This window comes from Electrophorus electricus, chromosome 2 (assembly GCF_013358815.1).
Source record: "Electrophorus electricus isolate fEleEle1 chromosome 2, fEleEle1.pri, whole genome shotgun sequence".
Taxonomy (NCBI): Eukaryota; Metazoa; Chordata; class Actinopteri; order Gymnotiformes; family Gymnotidae; genus Electrophorus; species Electrophorus electricus.
In genome coordinates, this window is record NC_049536.1 from 27,969,626 (window position 1) to 27,991,607 (window position 21,982).

At 47.7% G+C, this 21,982-nt stretch overlaps 1 protein-coding gene across 8 annotated transcripts in view; it reads left to right on the forward strand.

Annotated features, from left to right (window-relative positions):
* dip2a (disco-interacting protein 2 homolog A) overlaps positions 1 to 21,982 on the forward strand; it is a 112,426-nt gene that overhangs the window by 59,568 nt on the left and 30,876 nt on the right. For 7 of the 8 annotated variants that reach the window (XM_035523633.1, XM_035523630.1, XM_035523626.1 and 4 more), the window contains exons 3-10: positions 4,315 to 4,434; positions 5,161 to 5,280; positions 9,820 to 10,068; positions 12,949 to 13,083; positions 17,387 to 17,506; positions 20,027 to 20,221; positions 20,847 to 20,938; positions 21,243 to 21,353. In XM_035523633.1, the coding sequence (XP_035379526.1) occupies positions 4,315 to 4,434; positions 5,161 to 5,280; positions 9,820 to 10,068; positions 12,949 to 13,083; positions 17,387 to 17,506; positions 20,027 to 20,221; positions 20,847 to 20,938; positions 21,243 to 21,353 (1,142 nt within the window). The remainder of the gene's footprint in view (positions 1 to 4,314; positions 4,435 to 5,160; positions 5,281 to 9,819; positions 10,069 to 12,948; positions 13,084 to 17,386; positions 17,507 to 20,026; positions 20,222 to 20,846; positions 20,939 to 21,242; positions 21,354 to 21,982) is intronic. The other variant, XM_035523632.1, reaches the window with a different exon arrangement.

Here is a 21,982-nt window from a genome sequence, read left to right on the forward strand (position 1 = left end):
TTTCACTGGCAATAACACATCTGACTGACTCCACTCTTCAAACCCTGGCACCAGGAGAGGGTTGTCTGGGGGGAGTCAGGGGGAGTTTGGGGGAGTCTGGGGGGGGGGTCTTGTGGAGTCCCCCCCCCCAACAACCCCCATAGTTCCCCAGACAACCCCTGTACTCTGCATAATCGTTTTTCCCCCTGCTTTCACACACCTCTCTTGGTGCCAGGGTTTGGTAATGCCTGAAGAATCGAATCAGGTGTGTAAGAGCCAGTGAAAAAACTAGATTACGCAGAGTCTGGAGAGGGGTGGATAATGATGCAAAGCACAGTCTAGATGGGGGAACTGTGGAGAAGACTGCTTGAGAAGATCGTGAAGGCTTTTTTAAAATCTTTTTTTGTATAGCTAATGCTGTTCTACTTTTCAAAAGAAGGGAAGTCACTTCCCTCACTCAGTTCACTATATCATGTCCTTGATCCTCCTCCCTTCATACCAGTACGTTAGCTAGAGATGAGCTGTCCATGTCAGCTCGATATTGAGCGAAACTCCCAGAAATCACCATTGGGAAGAGTGCGCCTGTGTGCGGTACTGGGAGTGGGGGTGGGGGGACGGGGTACAGGTTACCCTACAGACCTGAAACCACAGCTATTAGATCAATAACATCTCTACCCAAACGTCTTCCCTTCCAGACAGCAGTTTCCAACCATCAGTGCTCAACTCTTCCCGGGGACACGGTCACGGTGACCACACGAGCGCTTCTGTATATGTTTATGTTTATTTTTAGTGTCCATGTCAGTCTTGAAGGCTACGTATGAATAGTTTATGAGCAGTTGGACCAATGGCGGTGGGCGAGAGGGTAGACCACAGTTGGGGAGGGCGGGGGGATAGTCAAGGTGGACCACTCATTGGAGGTTCCACTCTCCCTGCGTACAGCTGAGTGGTTTGTCTAATGTTGCAAAATTGGGGCCTTCATGTCAAAAACGAAACACACAGACAGATTTCCACCACGGCACCCTGCAATGTCATCTGAGGTGGCCATCGTCCCTTTCCCAGACAGTCGAGTGGCAAGCCGCGTGGTTGCTGCACTATACGCCACTGCTTCCTGTCAGTCACGTGAAGATCCAGGAGGGACTGCCTCAGCTGAAGCCCTGTTGGGTTAACCCAATCTTAACTCTCAGAATGCCTGAAACACAGGACCAGAGAGATGCGAAACCTTTGTGGTGACGCGCAGATTACGTTTCTCTTCACAGCCTGACGGATTTATGACCTCATAGAAAAGATCAGGAGGCTTTTGGGTGACACGTGGTGGAGAAACTTTATAAAGGATTGGAAGGTTTGTAGGTCCAATGACCTTGGGTGGGTAGTTGGGTGGGTGGGTGGGTGTGAGAGAAAGCAGGTTAACCACAGTTATCATGTGTGGCAGAAATCAGATGCAGAAATCAGTAGCAGTCAGCACTTGGGAGGACCAACGTTACAAATGTCAGGGGTCATCCATGATTCTGCTTCCTGCAAAAAAAAATAAAAAATAAAAAATTACATGTTCATTCTGCATTATGAGTCTAGATATGTTTTCAGAGTTGTTTTGTTGCGGTTGTACTTGTATGTCATTTATGTATAATGGATTTCACAATAAAGGAGACGTAGCTGTCGGAGTGTTGTCGCATGACCGCACTTGTGAAACACTGAGCCCAGAGGACACTGACACCCAAAACCTCTGATTTCTGAATAACCGACTTTTCAACAGACAGCTGCTCTGGGCTTGGCTATTGTTAGCTGCTCTGGCCCTGCTGTTGTTAGCCGTTGTTGGCTGCTGTTAGCTGTTTTAGCCGCTGTTAGCCGTTGTTAGCTGTTGTTAGCCACTCTGGGTTTGGCTGTTGTTAGCTGCTTTGGGCTCGGCTGTTTGGATTCAGTCTTTTTTTTCTTAGCAGAAGCTTGTGACCGGCTAATAAAATAAATGTAAACGCATTATTTAGTGTTACATCATTTACTTGTTTGATAAGTAGCCAAGTAATAAATAACAATCCTGTGTGTTTGTGTCCTGATCATCCTGTCAGGGTTTATTCTGCAGTAGTGACCGGTTGTCTGTGTCTCACTCCTCACTTGGAGAATTTTGGTATTTGGTGCTGGAAAATCACGATTTTTAAGAAATCATTCAACTATCATTCAACTGTCAGCTGGAAACAGTAGTAGGTTCAGGCCTCCACCCTCTGCGTGAGTTGCTGGCAAGATGTGCTGATCGGTTAGCTGTTGTTTAGTGCAGCTGCAGGCTTATGAAGTGCACCGTAATTTTCTATTGGTAAATCTCACACCACCATTGAAATTCAGGATGCAAACTCCTCCCATTCCTCCGAGAGTGTAGAGAAACCTCTTGTGGCCTTTAGCAGCGTCATGCTAACCGTTATTGAAGACAGATATGGAGCAGTAAGTCATTAGCGCTTGGTCCCTCATTCCTGCATGCTAGTTCTGCATCTCCACCCTCCACCCTTACACTCTAGTCCCCCCCCCCCCCCCATAGAACTGGACTTTGGCCGAGTAACTGGGCTCACTGGTGGAAATGAGTCGTGTCAGTGTGAACTGCTGGGACACAGAGAGGTCGTTCCTGGGAATGCCTGTGTTCTGTCTGCACAATGTGTAACTGCTCTGAGTCATAAACACAGAAGCTGTTCTTTAATTATATCATTATATAATTAATTACATTTAATTACTTCTCTCTCTCACTTTCTTTCACCTACACGCACACACACACACACACACACACACACACACACACACACACACACACACACACACACACACACACACACAGAGACAAACATCACACCTTGTTCTAAAACACCCCTCTCTCTAAAACCCAGTTCTGATTAAAGCATCAAGCTGTATGTCGAATGGGTGCATGTCCTAATATTCTACATCTAGCAACTACTCTGTTTTTGTCCTGGTGTGAGCCCTGGATAAGAATGTGACCTTTCCTGACCCCACTGGGAGGTTAAATAATCTCCTGATTGGTAGCTCTTCCCCAACCCAGGAGGGTAATGGATGACCCTCAGCACCTGGACACATTTTCCTCACCAGGGCGCTTGGGGTCAGAGGTCAGGGAGTTGTGGTTGCCAGGAGATGGCTCAGGTGTGGGCTGTTTAAGAGAGAGTAACAGGGCACTGACCTCAGTGCTGTTTCCAGCAGGTAAATGTTTAGCCATTATAACATCACACTTCTACTGTAAACAAGTGCTGTAGATCAGGTGTTTGTAGATCAGAATATACATTCTCACCTGTAGATCAGACATTTGTAGATCAGATTAAACATTCTCAGATGCTGCAGATTGTTATTGCAAAGGCATTTCTTGGAGGTATTTCTGTCTTAGCTTGCCCGCTCTGCTGTGTGACCCAGGTCAGATGCGGTTATCTTGGGTTTGTCCTCCCCCCGGGGTTCTCCTAGTGCTCGGGGAGGGTGCTAAGATAGAACTCATCATGGGTTTTACCCTGGATGCGAGCTCCAGTCCTCAGCTTCTGAAGTATGCTGTTGGAGGGCGTCTTGACATCGGAGGGCCTGTCATTTGAGGTTTCAGATGAAGGATGGATGACTCTCACCAGCACGTCCTGAAAATGTCTCGGACGGCTACCCACAGTCTGGGCCACGTCTGTAGAGAGCTGACATAATGTTTCTGTGGTGGGTTGACTGCTCAGACTGTGTGCGTGTATGTGTGCGTGTGCGTGTCCGTGTGTGCGTGCGTGTGTGTGTGTGTGTGTGTGTGAGAGAGAGAGAGATATACATGTATGCTATATTGCGCCCCTGTTTTATCCTGTGTCTGTATGGTGATTCTGGTGTACATGTTTGGGATGTTTTGAGCACAGTTTTAATTGTGGTTTCCAGAATCACTCAGTAGGCTGTAGCTGTAATTATGATTTCGTGTCAGTTTTTTCTATACAAACCCACGTTCCTCCGCCCTTGTCTGGCTGGGTACTTTAGAGCAGGGAAGAGACAGATGAGAGCTGTGTGGTGGTCTCCAGAACCGTGCTGGGGAACGCTGGCGTAGCGGTATCCTCTCTCTGCGAGTCTCCCTGGCCCCGCCCTATCCCTGCACAGGCCCCGCCCCCACCCCACTGAGGTTTATGAGGGGATCCTGAACGCTGAGTCATCAGTTAGGCGGTTGAGCCCCAGCTCCAAGGGTGAAGATGGATGGGATTGGGGGTAATATGGTGTACTCATTTAAATAATGATGGGGTAATGTTAGACTTTGGTTAGTATTTCTGAATCTACTGGCACACAGTGCAGTGTTCTGGACGTTCTGTGATCCTAATGTGCACACACGCTTCTCTCGCCATTCTCCAGGTGTGGATCCGTCTCTCCAGGTGGACCACCGAATCCAGGCGTCATCACAGGTTGTCCCCCCAGGCCCCAAGCACAGCAAAGCCCGAGCAGTGAATTCGCGTGATGAGCGCTTCAGATCAGGTGCGCATCAGATACCATCTCCACTCCCAGTGTGTCTAGATCATCTCGTGATTAATAATTCAGAAATCTCCCTTCTCAGCGTACTAAGGGTTTTTGGACAGTTCCCTGTCTACAGATTAGGCCTCGTTGTGTTCCTGTAACTCGCCTTAATGGCCTGTCCTGGTGTGAGCCACTTTGGAGCTGTTCTCTCCACTCCGTTGCTCAGTAGTTCAGAAGATACTTTCCCCAAAACTACTGCCTTTGCTTTTAGTGAAGAATGGGAGCAGAACACTTGGTCATGTCAGAGATGTTCTCTTGTAATCGAGCTCCAGCTAGCTGCTGACTTTTCCCTTCATCGTTGTGTTTTTTGGGATTTTGTTTAGTCTGGATGGACTACAAAGGCGATCTTTCCAGCACGACTTGTGAAGCCAAAGCCGCAAATACACTCACAGTCGTGACGTCTTGCCATAAGAGACTTTACGTTCCGGTGTAGAGACGTCGTTCTGTGTGTTCAGGGTTTTAAAATGCAGATGCAGCAGTCCTGTTGCTCCAGAGGATGGCTCACGCAGCCAGGACTCATTCATAACAGCTGCACACATTAAAAGTGAATGGTATTGTGGTGCAATGTCTCTGTGTGTGCGTGCGTGTCTGTGTGTGTGTGTGTGTGTGTGTGTGTGTGTGTGTGTGTGTGTGGCTGTGTGGCTGTGTGTGTGCATGCGTGTCTGTGTGTGTGTGTGTGTCCTGTAGACCTGCACACAGAAGCGGTACAGGCAGCCTTGGCCAAGTACAAAGATCGGAAGGTTCCGATGCCGTCTAAGAGGCGCTCCGTTCTAGTGCAGTCCTCAGTAGAGGCATGCACCCCCCCAGGTAAGGACCCCACACACACCTGCAGCTACCGGGCCCTCCGAGGGCTACACACTGAACCCTGCACAACCTGCAGTTCTAAACCTGTGGAAGTACAGGCTTGTAATTGGACTCTGAACACACTGCTTGGAGAGCATCAATCTCTTAGCACAGCCCTCTCGTACACCAGGAGGAGTGTGTGCGCGTGTGTGTGCATGCTCGTTTTAGAAGAGCTACTTGACATGCAAAGATGGTGTTTTTTTTCTTCAGCTTTTTCATTTATCTTATTTGTTGAGGTGTCCCGTGTTCTGACCCGTGTCCTGACCCATGTTCTGAATGCTGCTGCATCCCCAACTGAATGCAGGCACTTGTTTGTATTTTCAGCACATGCTGCTGATAATCCTGTTCCGTTACATCCAAACCCAGTTTGGGCAGTTTTGGTTCTACTCGATCCAAACCCTGCCTGGGCAGTTTTGGTTCTGTAAGATCCAAACCCTGCCTGGGCAGTTTTGATTCTGTTAGATCCAAACCCAGCCTGGGCAGTTTTGGTTCTATTAGATGCAAACCCAGCCTGGGCATTTTGGGTTCTGTTAGATCCAAACCCTGCCGGCACAGTTTTGGTTCTATTAGATCCAAACCCAGCCTGGGCAGTTTTGGTTCTGTTAGATCCGTGGGCCATGCTTTCTGCACAGTGAGATCACCATGGCATTGTGGGGAATCAACCTCCATCTCCAGCAATGACACACAGGCTTCAGGGCCAGTAGCACCACTCACGAGCAAAGAAAACCGGAGTTGTTGACGGCTTGCACTTTGACCCTGCTGCGGTTAAGGTGACCTTTTGAAACAATCACATATTTTTACTTTTGTGGGTAGTTTTCTGCATAACCCGCTGATTCTGTGCAGTCTGCAGGGACGGTTGTCTAACCAGCTCTGTTCCTGAGCCACACTCTCACGTTCCTCCTGCACTCCTCTGTCTAAGGGCAGGATTATATCCCTTCCGGTTATATCCCTGCTCAGACTCTGAGCTCCGGGTCGGATTGGTCACCGAGCACTATGCTAATGAATCTTCTCCGTTCAGAGGGAGTAGCCTTGATGCCAGCAGAAGAGAGTCCCACGTGTTCCTGCAGAGATGTCTGTTTGTGGACAGCAGAGTCCCGCGTGTTCCTGCAGACACATCAGTTTGTGGACGGCAGAGTCCCACATGTTCCTGCATACATGTCCGTTTGTGGACGGCAGTCGGACGTGTAGTCTCATGTGTTTCCGCAAACACGTCCTTTTGTGGACAGCAGAGTCTCGCTTGTTCCTGCAGACATGCCTTTATGAACATGCCTTTATGAACATGCCTTTATGACACCTTATGAACAGTTCACTAATTTTCAGACAGCTTTGTTTTCTAATATTTTGTCCTGTCATAGTGTGTTAATGTAATGTGGTGTCAGTGGTCACCTGTCATGGTGTGTTAATGATGTCAGTGGTCACCTGTCAGGTGTGTTAATGTAATGTGGTGTCAGTGGTCACCTGTCAGGTGTGTTAATGTAATGTGGTGTCAGTGGTCACCTGACAGGTATATTAATGTGATGTGGTGTCAGTGGTCACCTGTCATGGTGTGTTAATGTGCGGTGGCCCTGTGACCGGTTCTTTGTTTACTAAAGAACAGAGGTCAGCGTCTGCTTCTCGTAGCTCTCGGGATGGTGGTACTGAGTGAGGAGGGGACAGGCTTAGGGCTGAGGGGTCAGCGTTGGAGGGGTGGGGGTCACCCCAGTGTTTAGCTCATAGCCTTTGGGAATCAGTTCATGGCCCACTGATTCCATTATGCTTTAAAAAGTGATACACGCATGCACACGCGCACACACACACACACACACACACACACACACACAGTCTGACAACCCGAATCATGGGGTGATGTGGTGATTTGTCTGGTCTCCAATTCCTCCCCTCTGTCCTGTCTGGCCACACCCTCTGGCCACAATCTTGCCATTTAGATTTTAATTTAAATAGTTTACGCAGGACTCTGGAAATCTGGCCGTGTGTCTGCACTAAACGCAATTACAGGTCATATGTTTACATAATTTTCAAATTATGTTTCTGGTTATTTCTTTAGAAAAAAATTCAGTAAGATGTGGTAAATTGGAGCTCCTGTTTCTGCCTGAGACAGCAGAACTCTGGGTAAATGCTCTTATATTTGTCCTTCACCTCTCTTCCTCTGTCTCTGAAGACCTGTGTGTGTCTTTGCAGTTTACTGATTACTGTCCACCTTCATAAGCTTTCAGATCCATGTTGTGTTTCAGATTTCTCTCTGTAGCATGTGTAATGTGTCCCCCTCACATGGTGTTGCAGACCGTGGAGTCGGTTTTAAATCATAATGAGAGAGGCTGGGGTTTCCTGAGCTGGACCTCGGAGGACAGACTGCACTTATCTCTCTCTTCAGGATATTAATTAATTAAGCACTTAATTAAAGGTAGCCCTTAATTAAAGGTATTCTGGTGTGAGAGTCACACTGCATAAGAGCATCTGCCCTAAAAGTAAACTGGATGCCTTTAAAAAGACTAATAAATATAGCATAAATTGATATATAGAGAGACATTCCCAGTTTTACATTGCCAGTTTTCAAACCTATTCACTACTCTAGAAAGAGGCCACTGGACACACCGTGTGTGGTGTAGGGTGGACGGTGGAGGTGTTTGGTTGTGGTAACCCACTGCTGTGTGTGGTGGAGGGTGGAGGTGTTTGGCTGTGGTAACCCACTGCTGTGTGCGGTGGAGGGTGGAGGTGTTTGGCTGTGGTAGCCACTGCTGTGTGTGGTGGAGGGTGGAGGTGTTTGGCTGTGGTAGCCCACTGCTGTGTGTGGTGGAGGGTGGAGGTGTTTGGCTGTGGTAGCCCACTGCTGTGTGTGTTGGAGGGTGGAGGTGTTTGGCTGTGGTAACCCACTGCTGTGTGTGGTGGAGGGTGGAGGTGTTTGGCTGTGGTATCCCACTGCTGTGTGTGGTGGAGGGTGGAGGTGTTTGGCTGTGGTATCCCACTGCTGTGTGTGGTGGAGGGTGGAGGTGTTTGGCTGTGGTAGCCCACTGCTGTGTGTGGTGGAGGGTGGAGGTGTTTGGCTGTGGTAGCCAACTGCTGTGTATGGTGGAGGGTGGAGGTGTTTGGCTGTGGTAGCCCACTGCTGTGTGTGGTGGAGGGTGGAGGTGTTTGGCTGTGGTAGCCCACTGCTGTGTGTGGTGGAGGGTGGAGGTGTTTGGCTGTGGTAACCCACTGCTGTGTGCGGTGGAGGGTGGAGGTGTTTGGCTGTGGTAGCCACTGCTGTGTGTGGTGGAGGGTGGAGGTGTTTGGCTGTGGTAGCCAACTGCTGTGTGTGGTGGAGGGTGGAGGTGTTTGGCTGTGGTAGCCAACTGCTGTGTATGGTGGAGGGTGGAGGTGTTTGGCTGTGGTAACCCACTGCTGTGTGCGGTGGAGGGTGGAGGTGTTTGGCTGTGGTAACCCACTGCTGTGTGCGGTGGAGGGTGGAGGTGTTTGGCTGTGGTAACCCACTGCTGTGTGCGGTGGAGGGTGGAGGTGTTTGGCTGTGGTAACCCACTGCTGTGTGCGGTGGAGGGTGGAGGTGTTTGGCTGTGGTAGCCCACTGCTGTGTGTGGTGGAGGGTGGAGGTGTTTGGCTGTGGTAGCCCACTGCTGTGTGTGGTGGAGGGTGGAGGTGTTTGGCTGTGGTAGCCAACTGCTGTGTATGGTGGAGGGTGGAGGTGTTTGGCTGTGGTAGCCCACCTCAGCTGATCCTGAAGGTGTGTCCAGCCTCACAGTCGATCTCATCCGCCAGGTGAGGCATCACTTGGTCCAGGCTGTGGTGGAGGTGAATGAGGCACAGGAGAGAGGATTTCTCTCTCTCTCTCTCTCTCTCTCTCTCTCTCTCTCTCTCTCTCTCTCTCTCTCTCACTCTCTGTTTCCCTCTCACTGCCTTGCTCGGTTTCTCTCTCCTTCTCTCCCCCTCTCTACCCATCCCTCTGTCCTGTCACTTCTTTCTTTCCTCTCTCAAGCCAAAGGACAAAATCACTTTGAGTTTTGCAGCTTCTCTTCATACTTTACTACAACAGTAAAAGATAAATGGCGTCTGGCCAGTGTCTGGGTTACTGTTTCCTTAGCAACCACCTCTGACTGTGTTGCTAGATCATTATGCTTTGATCTGTATCTCTGTTGTGTGCTGGACTGAAATTCTTGTGTTTTGTCTCCAACAAGATTAGGCCTCTCGACTAATTAAAGTGATGCTGATGGATAAATCTGAATTACTAAATACCAATTATTAAATACTAATTACCCAAAACTAATTGATGGTTTTGTGAAGTATAATAAACAACATATCAGTTCTGCACTAGCACACATAATGCAACCCATCAGGGAAATATTGAGACTTTGAAATGTTTGTTTGTTTGAGCTCACACTGGCATTGATCAGAGCTATTCAGAGGAGAGCCCAGATCTGTGCATGGAGAGAGGTGTGTGTGTGTGTGTGTGTGTGTGTGTGTGTGTGTGTGTGTGTGTGTGTGTAGTGATGCGCTCTGTCTCTTCCCACACAGACACCTCCTCTGCGTCGGAGGACGAGGGATCACTACGACGACAGGGGCGGGTGACCTCATCGTCGCCGCCCTACCAGGCGCACCCAAGCGTGGAGCACTGGTTTAACCGAGTCATCCAGTGCTCATCCACTTCCTCCTCTGCCTCCTCCACTTCCTCCCACCCAGGGGGGCGGGGCCAGCACAGCGGGAACACCACCTCTGCCTCTGCTGCTACCGTTCTCGCTGACCTCATGGCTCACACACAGCTCGGTCAGTACTACAACTGTGTTCCATACACACCTACACCCGCTACACCTGCTACACACCACACCATACACACCACACCAGACACACCTACACCCAGACACACTACACCATACACACCTACACCCACTACACACCTACACCCAGACACACCTACACCTGCTACACACCACACCATACACACCTACACCCGCTACACACCTACACCAGCTACACACTTACACCCAGACACACCACACCATACACACCTACACCCACTACACACCTACACCCAGACACGCCTACACCCACTACACACCTACACCTGTTACACACTTACACGCAGACACACCACACTATACACACCTACACCCAGCCCCACCACACCATACACACCTACACCCACTACACACCACACCATACACACCTACACCCAGACCCATGACACCATACACACCTATACCCACTACAAACCTACACCTAGACATACCACACCATACACACCTACAGCCAGACACACCACACCATACACACCTACACCCAGACACACTACAGCATACACACCTACACCCATTACACACCTACATCCACTACACACCTACACCCGCTACACACTTACACCCAGACACACCACACCATACACACCTACACCCAGACACACTACACCATACACACCTACACCCATACACACCTACACCCGCTACACACTTACACCCAGACACACCACACCATGCACACCTACACCCAGACACACCACACCACACCATTACACACCTACACCCATTACACACCTACACCCACTACACACCTACACCCATACACACCTACACCCATGCACACCTACACCCACTACACACCACACTATACACACCTACATCTGCTCCACACCTACACCCAGACACACCATACCATACACACCTGCACCTGCTACACACCTGCACCTGCTACACACTTACAGCCAGACACACCACACCATACACACCTACACCCATTACACACCTACACCCATACACACCTACACACATGCACACCTACACCCACTACACACCACACCATACACACCTACACCTGTTCCACACCTACACCCAGACACACCATACCATACACACCTACACCTGCTACACACCTACACCTGCTACACATTTACACCCAGACACACCACACCATACACACCTACACCCACTACACACCACACCAGACACACCTACCCCCACTACGCACCTACACCCAGACACACCACACCATACACACCTACACCCATACACACCTACACCCAAGCACACCTACACCATACACACCTACACCTACTACACACTTAGACCAAGACACACCTACACACCTACACCCAGACACACCATACCATACACACCTACACCCACTGCACACCTACACCCATGCACACCTACACCCACTACACACCACACCATACACATCTACACATGCTACACACTTAGACCCAGACACACCTACACCCGCTACACACCTACACCCGCTACACACCCGACACCTGCTACACACTTACACCCAGACACACCACACCATACACACCTACACCCATGCACACCTACACCCGCTACACACTTAGACCAAGACACACCTACACCTGCTACACACCTACACTCGGTACACACCTACACCCAGACACACCATACCATACACACCTACACCCACTACACACCACACCCATACACAACACTTATACCCACTACACAACACCTACACCCACTCCACACCACACCTACACCCACTTCTCTCGATGACCTGTTACACCTGCTACACCCGTTGCAGTCACTCACACTGCTAACACTGATTACCATACCCTCCATCTTCCTGCATTCTCTTTCAACCAGGTTCTTCAAGACTTTCAAGGACTTTTGTATTTTAAGGGTCCAAATCCTTCAGACTCATGTTGTCAATTTAGGACTGTGTCTGTCTGTCCTTGCGGCATCCTGATCTCGTTTCTGTTCTGGTGCATTCTGGGTGTGGTGAATAAGGAATAGCTCTGCTGTGGGGTCCTCTTCTCCCCTGTTCTCACCCTTAACCCTGAACTTTGATTGGTGGTTTGGGTCTCTGCTGTGTACCTCCTTTGTGCTTTGCTGCAATGCGCTGATCAGAGCCACGGAGGTTGTTGGCTTCAGTACACCTGGTACTTGTGTTGTTCTCTCTGAGACCTACAGCTGCCCCAGAGAACATGCCCACCCGCCCCACACCCCCTACTGCTTGGACCCTCTTTAATCATGTTTCATCTCGCTGGTGGTTTTGTGAAGCAGTGCATTTTCTCCGTGTGTGTGTAGAGAGAGGCCTAGAACTTTAAATGGAGTGTCATCATACCAATGTTACCTATTCCAGCCCAGCCTGCTTATAACATGGGGCTCTATGTTTCTGTCAAGCTCTCTCTCTCTCTCTCTCTCTCTCTCTCTCTCTCTCCACCTATCTCTCTCTGTCCACCTGTCTCTCTGTCCCTCTAACGTAAAGCTATGCTACTGAGTCACTTTTAAAGAGCTCCCTGTAGAAACCACAGTTCAGTTCCTGCTGTTTATCTGTTTTTCAACCTGCTGGATCAGTTAAAGGAAGTTAAATGATAAGGGACAATCACCAGTTGTTCTCATCAGTTATTTTAGCACATGTAGGGTTATGTACCCATATTTTGTGTTAATTATCATCTTATTCCATATTGCACATGTATTTGTGTTCAGTTGGCACAATTACATGCTACAATTACAGAGAACATTATAGGTCATAAACAGTGTCACTCCACACATCCTTAGAAGTTTATGTTCTCAAGATTATCAGGTTTTAAACCTTTAATTGTAACTTAGTAATGCATCCATTTTCTCACAATATGAAGTTTTCATCATCAATTTTCATTTGACCTCTGACCTTTGACCGCTCCCCCCTCCATCTCAGATAACCACTTCGCACCTCCGGATGTGACGGGTCTATCTGAGCATTCGCAGTTTGCCGAGCATCCACAGGTGGCGCCAGTGAGGGGTCTTCCCCGTGGATATACGCACACCGGTAGCGCCATGGAAACGGCCGACGGTGAGCCCCCACACCACACCGTGTAGTCACGGCAACAGTGCACCACTCTCCTCCTTTCCTCCCCTTGACATACCCAGGCCTTACAGCCAATCACTTCCTGGCAAGAGAAGCCTTTCACTTCCTGCCAGCAACCGGGCTGCATTTCAAACTCGCGTACACACACGCGCACACACATGCACTCTCATTCGTAGCTGTATTCATCACATCACTCTTTAGACCGCTCTTCTGGACACAGAGCAGTTTGCACACAACATTATTAACATGCATTCATCCATCCTTTACTTTCAGCGTGAAATTATCTTTAAACATGACAGATAATGACAGATAATTTCACAATAATTTCACAATAATCCTCTGCTTGAGTTTTCCTTTAGAGGCATGGAGTTTTATTCTCCCTTTGGTGTTCATTTGATAGGTAGAGATAGGCATATGCTGCACATGTCTGTGTGTGTGTTTTAGTGCAAGTGGTGTCCTATGGTATAATTTTACTACAATGATAATAGACTTTGATCAGCTCTGAGGCAGTCTTACCAGCCAATCAACCATTCAAGTGTCTTAAATATAAACATAAATATTAGACACACACACACACACACACACACACACACACACACACACACACACACCGCATACACACACACATTCAGAGGAGAAGCTAGTTAAATATATTTTTAAATGATTCCTTTCATAGGAGCTGGGATTGTCTAAAGGCTGTTTCCTGACATCCACAGTGACAGGACCGCATAGTTAATCAGCCTCACTAAACACTGTTAACGTGACAGGTGTGTACGTAACCTGCAGGTGGAGACAGGCTGTGAGGGACATAACCTGTAGGTGGACACAGGCTGTGGGGGACGTAACCTTCGGGTGGAGACAGGCTGTTGGGGGTGTAAGCTGTGGGTGGAGACAGGCTTTTACTAGTGTCTATTCTTTTGACCAGCCTTGGAAGGAGATGTGGAGTTGATTCGATGCCAAAATTATTAAATTATAAGATCCAGAAGCAAAATATTGTTTCTCATATTTAAAGCTAAGCTAAGGTGAGCCAGCTTTTAATTCTGAGCTTTAATGGTATTTGGAACAATTTTTACATTTTAAAATGAAATTGTTTGCTGGTAGATTTTGTAACCTTTATAAAATGCTTTTGGCACAGATTGAACACCATACTGGTTTGGTGCCTGGAGCTAACTGAGCTTAAGCTCAGCTGATCAGTAGCCTAACCACAGCACCCCCTACTGGCCCAGCGGTTCAATAGCCTAACCACAGCACCCCCTACTGGCCCAGCGGTTCAATAGCCTAACCACAGCACCCCCTACTAGCCCAGCGGTTCAATAGCCTAACTACAGCACTCCCTACTGGCCCAGCGGTTCAATAGCCTAACCACAGCACCCCCTACTGGCCCAGCGGTTCAATAGCCTAACCACAGCACCCCCTACTAGCCCAGCGGTTCAATAGCCTAACCACAGCACCCCCTACTAGCCCAGCGGTTCAATAGCCTAACCACAGCACCCCCTACTAGCCCAGCGGTTCAATAGCCTAACTACAGCACTCCCTACTGGCCCAGCTGCTAGGCTTACGTTTGGCATGGTAGGGTAGGTACCAGGGCATACAGGGACATGATTAACCACTGCACGCGCTTCGTGCACTCCTCCATGTGCCGCTAGTTTCCAGCCACTCACTCAAACAGGTGTTTCCCTACTCTACAAAACCTCTCTCCGCTGAACAGCTGTTAGGAGCAGGGAGCAGCTTGATCCAGAATCCTCGGGCCGGAGTGACTTGCAGTGCTGCAAACGTGGTGTTTATTCAGATTCTCTCTCCTTTAGGTTCTGATGGAGCTGGGGGAGAAACCTTAGATGGTGTTTATATGTGTTCATTATCTCGCGACTTCCTTGGATGGTGTTTATATGTGTTTATCACTCTCCTTCCTTGGATGGTGTTTATAACCTGCAGGCTTAATTAATCTTCATAAGCACTGGAACTACTGGGAGAAGGACTGTGAGAAGTTGAGACTTCAGTGTTGCAAGTTTGTGAGCCAAACCCTATTTTCCTAAATTCTTGAGACAGACCCCAGTCCTTGAGACATTCCCCAGTTTGCCAAACCCTTCCATTCGTTACCTAATTACCAAACCCTTCTAGTCATTACCTAATTACAAAACGCTTCCACTCGTTACCTAATTACAAAATGCTTCCACTCATTACCTAATTACAAAACCCTTCCACTCATTACCTAATTACCAAACCCTTCTACTCGTTACCTAATTACCAAACCCTTCTACTCCTTACCTAATTACAAAACCCTTCCACTCGTTACCTAATTACCAAACCCTTCTACATACGTTAGCTAATTACAAAACCCTTACACTCGTTACCTAATTACCAAACCCTTCTACTCCTTACCTAATTACAAAACCCTTCTACTCGTTACCTAATTACCAAACCCTTCCACATGTTAGCTAATTACCAAACCCTTCCACTCGTTACCTAATTACCAAACCCTTTTACTCGTTACATAATTACTTGTTTGTTCACCTGAATTAATAGTGGGATTCTGCATCAGGCAGTGCCTCCTTCACTCTTGTCAAGTGATAAACTAATTTTTACTTTATTAAACTAATGGTATTAAATCCTGTGAAGTGACTTCAAAACCCTGTTTTTGGCATCACTCTACTGGGTTGCCATAGGAACGATGAATCACAGCACTGTTTTGTGCTTGTGTGTGTGTGTGTGTGTGTGTGTGTGTGTGTGTGTGTGTGTGTGTGTGTGAGGTTTTGTGAAAGTAGACCAGCTAGATCCAGCTTTAGTTCAGAAACATCTCATGTTTAAGCTGGTTCCTGATTAATGCCGATTTTGGGTTAAGGGTGTAATGATAAACATGTCTAATTACTAGGTACTTAGAAAGGGACTAGAAAGAAGTTAGAGAGAGAGAGAGTGTAGGGGTGTGTGTGTGTGTGTGTGTGTGTGTGTGTGTGTGTGTGTGTGTGTGTGTGTGTGTTTCTTTCTGTGTCCTTACATATGCATGTGGCTATGTGTGCGGTGGTAGCCTAGTGGGGGCATGTCTAACTACAGCTGTGGTTTTGGTCCCCTGAGACTCAGTGGAATGTCTGAGATGGTCCTCATCACTGTTGTGTGCCATGAACATATACATACAGCACACAGCATGCCTCTGTGGAGTCCTCTGTCTTTCCTGATCCAGAGGACAGGACAGAGACATCATGGGACATCAGGACATCACGGAGCCATGCATGCTTGTTTTAAAATTACTGTATCGATTTTCACTGTCTCAGTAGCTTTCCTGTCTTGATTTGTTAATTTGGGGTTGCTGTAGTGACCCCAAACAAGCAAACATGGTCCCAAAATCATCAACTAATTTAATAACGTATTGAATATTTAACTGTATAAATAACTAAATAAATAAATAAATAGCTAACTGTATAAGTAATTAAAGAACATTTAGCAGCATCTGATGTTGAGTTTTAACTGACAGTACAATATATTAATTTGTAATATACGTATATGTAAAAATATATAATTAAATTCTAACAAATTAAAAAATATATAATTAAGTGCTACACGTGTGTGTGTGTGTGTGTGTGTGTGTGTATATATATATATATATATTTCATTCTGTGTGGTGAGGATGTGATAAGTCCTGAATTAGGTGGATAGCAGCTTGTTGCCAGGCAGTAGATTCAAGCTGGACCAGTCAGAGCCTCAGAGCACTTAATGGGTGGGGTTAGATGTCTTCAGCGAGCGGGCTCAGTGACGGACAGCTTCTCTTCACCTATCGAGTGACTCTGTGGGGTGTTTGGCCTCCTGCGGATGGGAAGGATGTTGTGTAAAGTTGTTCATTGTCCTTTCACAGAGTCCTGCACATGTGTTGATGTCTCATCCTGTGCACCCATATCTCCTCCATCCCTCTCTCTCTCTCTCTCTCTCTCTCGTACTGTCTCTCTCATACTGTCTCTCTCGCTCTTTCTCTCTCTCTCTCTCTCTCTCTTGTACTGTCTCTCATACTGTCTCTCTCTCGTACTCTCTCTCTCTCGTACTGTCTCTCTCTCATACTCTCTCACTCTCTCTCCCTCTCTTGTACTCTCTCTCTCTCTTTCTCGTACTCTCTCTCATACTGTCTCTCTCTCTCATACTGTCTCTCTCGCTCTCTCTCTCTCTCGTACTGTCTCTCGCTCTCGTACTCTCTCGTACTCTCTCGTACTGTCTCTCTCTCTCTCGTACTGTCTCTCTCATACTGTCTCTCTCTCTCTCTCTCTCCTGTGCTCTCTCGCTCTGCTTGTCTGTCTCTCACCTCAAGGTGTCCCTGTAAACAGTCGTGTCTCGTCTAAAATACAACAGCTTCTCAACACCCTGAAGAAGCCGAAGCGCCCGCCGTTGTGCGAGTTCTTCGTGGACGATTTCAAGGAGCTCCTAGATGGTAGGTTCATAACGCAGGAACGGGGTGTTGGGGGTATTATGAACCTACCATCTGGATGGTGTGTTCACAATGCCCTGAAGAAATCGTCTGTCCCGTTTTCTGTCCCGTTTTCTGTCGGTGCTAGTGACACTATAAAGGGGCGACCATGATGTGGTGCACCAGGTTGGCAGAGGCAGACATCTCCATACTGCTGACTGTAGTAACAGAGACCAGTATGCTATTGTCTTAATGGCTGTTTGCTTGTTCTGTAAAACGGGCTGTTTGGTGGGGGGGGTTACTGTTAGACAGCACAGATGGCTAACAGGTTTTAACTTGAGCAGAGAGTTCTGGTTTGCCAGACTCTCGTTGGACGAAGGGAGCTGCCTGGTTGCACTCCCCAGAGCAGGCCAGTGCTGGGCACCCGCCAGCTCACGCGCACTCCTCCCAGCATGCAACACCGCTACAGGAGGAGGTGCAGGAGTAGCGGTTCATAAAAGACGTCGCACTTGGATGTGTGTCAGAGGAGCTGTGATCTCCCCTTCCAACCTCCAGGTCGGTTCACGTCGTCCGTCAGAGGAGACCGAGGCGAAGCAGGGGGTTTGGCCACCATCAGAGAGATCTGTAGACGCGACAAAGCAAGGGAGGTTCGGAGGAGGGAGGGGCTGGTGCAGAGGAATCAACGCTTTCACTCTCAGAAAAAAAATGAAATGGTGTGTGTTAAACAAATTATAAACAACCAGTCGGTCCAGTTGCCATAAAAATGGATGTAGCTTGTTACTGCTCCCTAAACAGCTAAAACACTGCTACCACTGCACTTAAACATGACTGAACCAGACTGCAGAGTTGAACCTGACTGAACCAGACTGCAGAGTTGAACCTGACTAACCCAGACTGCAGAGTTGAACCTGACTGAACCAGACTGCAGAGTTGAACCTGACTAACCCAGACTGCAGAGTTGAACCTGACTAACCCAGACTTCAGAGTTGAACATGACTCAACCAGACTGCAGAGTTGAACATGACTCAACCAGACTGCAGAGTTGAACATGACTCAACCAGACTTCACAGTCACACAGGAGGCTGGATCGTGTCTGCTATCTGACTGTCTGGTTGTGGTCTGTTAAATTCATTTACCTGCATCCATAAACCACATTCCAGTATACTGATACTGATTCCAGTATTCCTGCTGCTCTACTCTGTGTGCTCTGGTCTTACAGAGCTCTTTAAACAGGAACCTAGTGTCATGGATGAATGAATTAATGAATGAATGAAGGGATAAAGTTATGCTTATATAGTGCCTTTTTCAGAACCCAGAGATACTTTGCAGTCAACACACTGCTTTTACATCCAGTCAGCACCTGGGTCTGTGTGTGTGTGTGTGTGTGTGTGTGTGTGTGTGTGCATGTGTGTGCGTGTGTGCATGCATGTGTGACTAGTATTGTACAGATAGGTTTGATAGAGTTGATAAAGTTGTCTGTGTGTGACATAGCTTGTGTTGTTTGTGTGTGTGTGTGTGTGTGTGTGTGCGTGCGCGCGCGTGTGTGTATATCCTAGGGTATAGGGTGCTGGTTTTCTTTAGGGTTTGTGGTGGAATTAGAGTGTATGCCTAGAGGTAGTATATTGTAGGAGTTATGCTGATTTAGCGTGTAGGGGCTATGCTGATTTAGGATGTATGGTATAGGGATTAACTGTAGGGGCTATGCTGATTTAGGGTGTATGGTATAGGGATTAACTGTAGGGGCTATGCTGATTTAGGGTGTATGGTATAGGGATTAAGTGTAGGGGCTATGCTGATTTAGGGTGTATGGTATAGGGATTAAGTGTAGGGGCTATGCTGATTTAGGGTGTATGGTATAGGGATTAAGTGTAGGGGCTATACTGATTTAGGGTGTATGGTATAGGGATTAACTGTCGGGGCTATGCTGATTTAGGGTGTATGGTATAGGGATTAAGTGTAGGGGCTATACTGATTTAGGGTGTATGGTATAGGGATTAAGTGTAGGGGCTATACTGATTTAGGGTGTTTGGTATAGGGATTAACTGTAGGGGCTATGCTGATTTAGGGTGTATGGTATAGGGATTAAGTGTAGGGTTTGCAATGCTGATCTCAGTACACTCTGTAACCCCTTAGTGTCTTTACCTGCCACTCGAAATAAATCTGTCATCTCCTCATTCCCTGCAGATCCCCCCCACCCCCGCCCACACACACACACTCATCCCTTCCTCCTTCTCATCACAGGGATACATAACTCACCGGAGGAATAGCTCAGACATTAGACATCTCTCTCTCTCGCTCCCTCACTCTCTGCCTCTCTCTGTCTTTAACTGTTTTTTTTCTTGCAGTCCGCAGTCTCCTCTCGCTAAATATAATTTTCTCCGTGAATATGTAACCTCACAAAATAAATGTTAAATAAAAAGTTAATATTCGTTTAACGGTATGTCCTGCGGAGGGCAGTCAGATCCTCTGTCTGCTTGCCGGTCTGTCTGTCTTCTTGTCTGTCTGATGGCCTGTCTACCCCTCTTCTCCTCTTTGCCTCTCCAGCCCAGCTGCCGGACCCTAACCAGCCCAAGGCTGAGGGGGTGCAGATGAGCCCCCTGCGCGGGGAGCCTCTGGCCCTGGTGAGCAGCTCAGCATCCCTGCTGGCCTCCCTACAGCGCTGGGGTAGCACCCAGCCAAAGAGCCCCTGTCTCACGGCCCTGGACAATGCCGGCAAGCCCGTGTACACGCTCACCTACGGTACGGCTCCACTCGCAAAACCTGCTGACACGCCGAGTAATGTATGCGTACGCTAGCAAGACCTGCAGGCATGCTCACATTTGGAACGTCACACTTGCAACGTCACATCACACTTCCCTCCAGTTTTATCCTACAAACCCTGGTGCACGTATACAGCCATGCCAGCACACACCATAAACTAAGCTCGCAAACCAGTGTAAACACTGGAAAACCTCTGTTCACACTTCATCCTATGACGCACTATATACATACAGTGTGACAACACTAACAAGCTTGTTTACACACATATATGCAGCATATTGCTGCATTGTCTTTAGTTTGTCAATCTTTAAACACTGATATTCTCAAGTCAGACAGCTCTTAGAACTCCAGACTGGCATGTTTTTCAATCACTGAGAGAACAGTAAATCGAAAAAAATGCTAATGCTTCTAATTTAGAGTGAGTAACCAATAATTATGCAAATTACTTAAAGCTGATTGGTGGCTGCTAGCTTCCATTCTTTGCCATGCAAATGAGCAGCATGTTCCAGATTTAAGCTTTGTGCATAAGTAAACATGAGACTATGTTTCAGTTAATTTTACATGTATGTATATTTGTTTCTTTGTTTGTGTGTTTGTGACACAGGTAAGTTGTGGACCCGTAGTCAGAAGTTGGCATACACGCTACTCAACAAACTCAGCACCCGGAATGAGCCATTGCTACGACCTGGAGACAGAGTGAGAACTCACACACACATACATACATACATGCATACACACACATATACATGCACGCACACATATATTTATAGACACACCCACACACACGTATGCATGCATATACATATATAGACGGACAGACACACACACACACACACACACACACACACACGTATGCATGCATATACATATATAGACGGACAGACACACACACACACACACACACACACACACACACACACAGGTGAGAATGCAAAGGGAGATAAACACAGGAGCGTTGTGTCCTTTCTGAACCCCACCATGCCATGTCTATCTTCCTCAGGTTGCGCTTGTGTTCCCCAACAATGACCCCGTGATGTTCCTGGTGGCGTTTTATGGCTGTCTCCTTGCAGAGCTGGTCCCTGTGCCCATAGAAGTACCACTGACACGAAAGGTAACCTCAGATTCTCTCTACCTGACCACAGCCTACAGAGTGTTCGCTGTGCTAAGATCGCACTCTGCTGGAAGACATAGAGTAAAACACCATGCTTGTTTTAAGTGCATCCTTAAATTGAGTTCAGGAAGAGCGATAAGCTTTTCCTGGTGATACTATTAGTCCCGACTCTTACTCAGATTCTGATCTGATGAATAGAGAGACACAGTTATCATATACATAAGTAACTGAGCCTGTTTTTACATTCTCTGCAAATCGATTTTTGCTTTAATCAACAAGTTTCTTTGTCTCCGTGCAACACAGCAGGGCAGTCGTAGGGGTGTACAGAAGTTCCAGGGGAGTGTGATCTTGTACAACTGTATATAATTTGATGGTTGTGTGTGCTGATTCTAAAGTGTGTGACAGCTTTGCAGTGTAACAGCTGTGCTAGTGCTGTGAGGTGTGTATCATGTATAACTGCAGAGGAGTGTGTGTCTGGTAATGCCGTATAAACTCCAAATGTGAAAGATCCGCAGTGTGAGTGGAGCCAGAACAGTGGAACCTGGAAGATGGGCCACACAGAAAATCTTTCAGTCTTTCAGTTCAGTGCTCGCAGGCACACACACACACACACACACACACACACACAC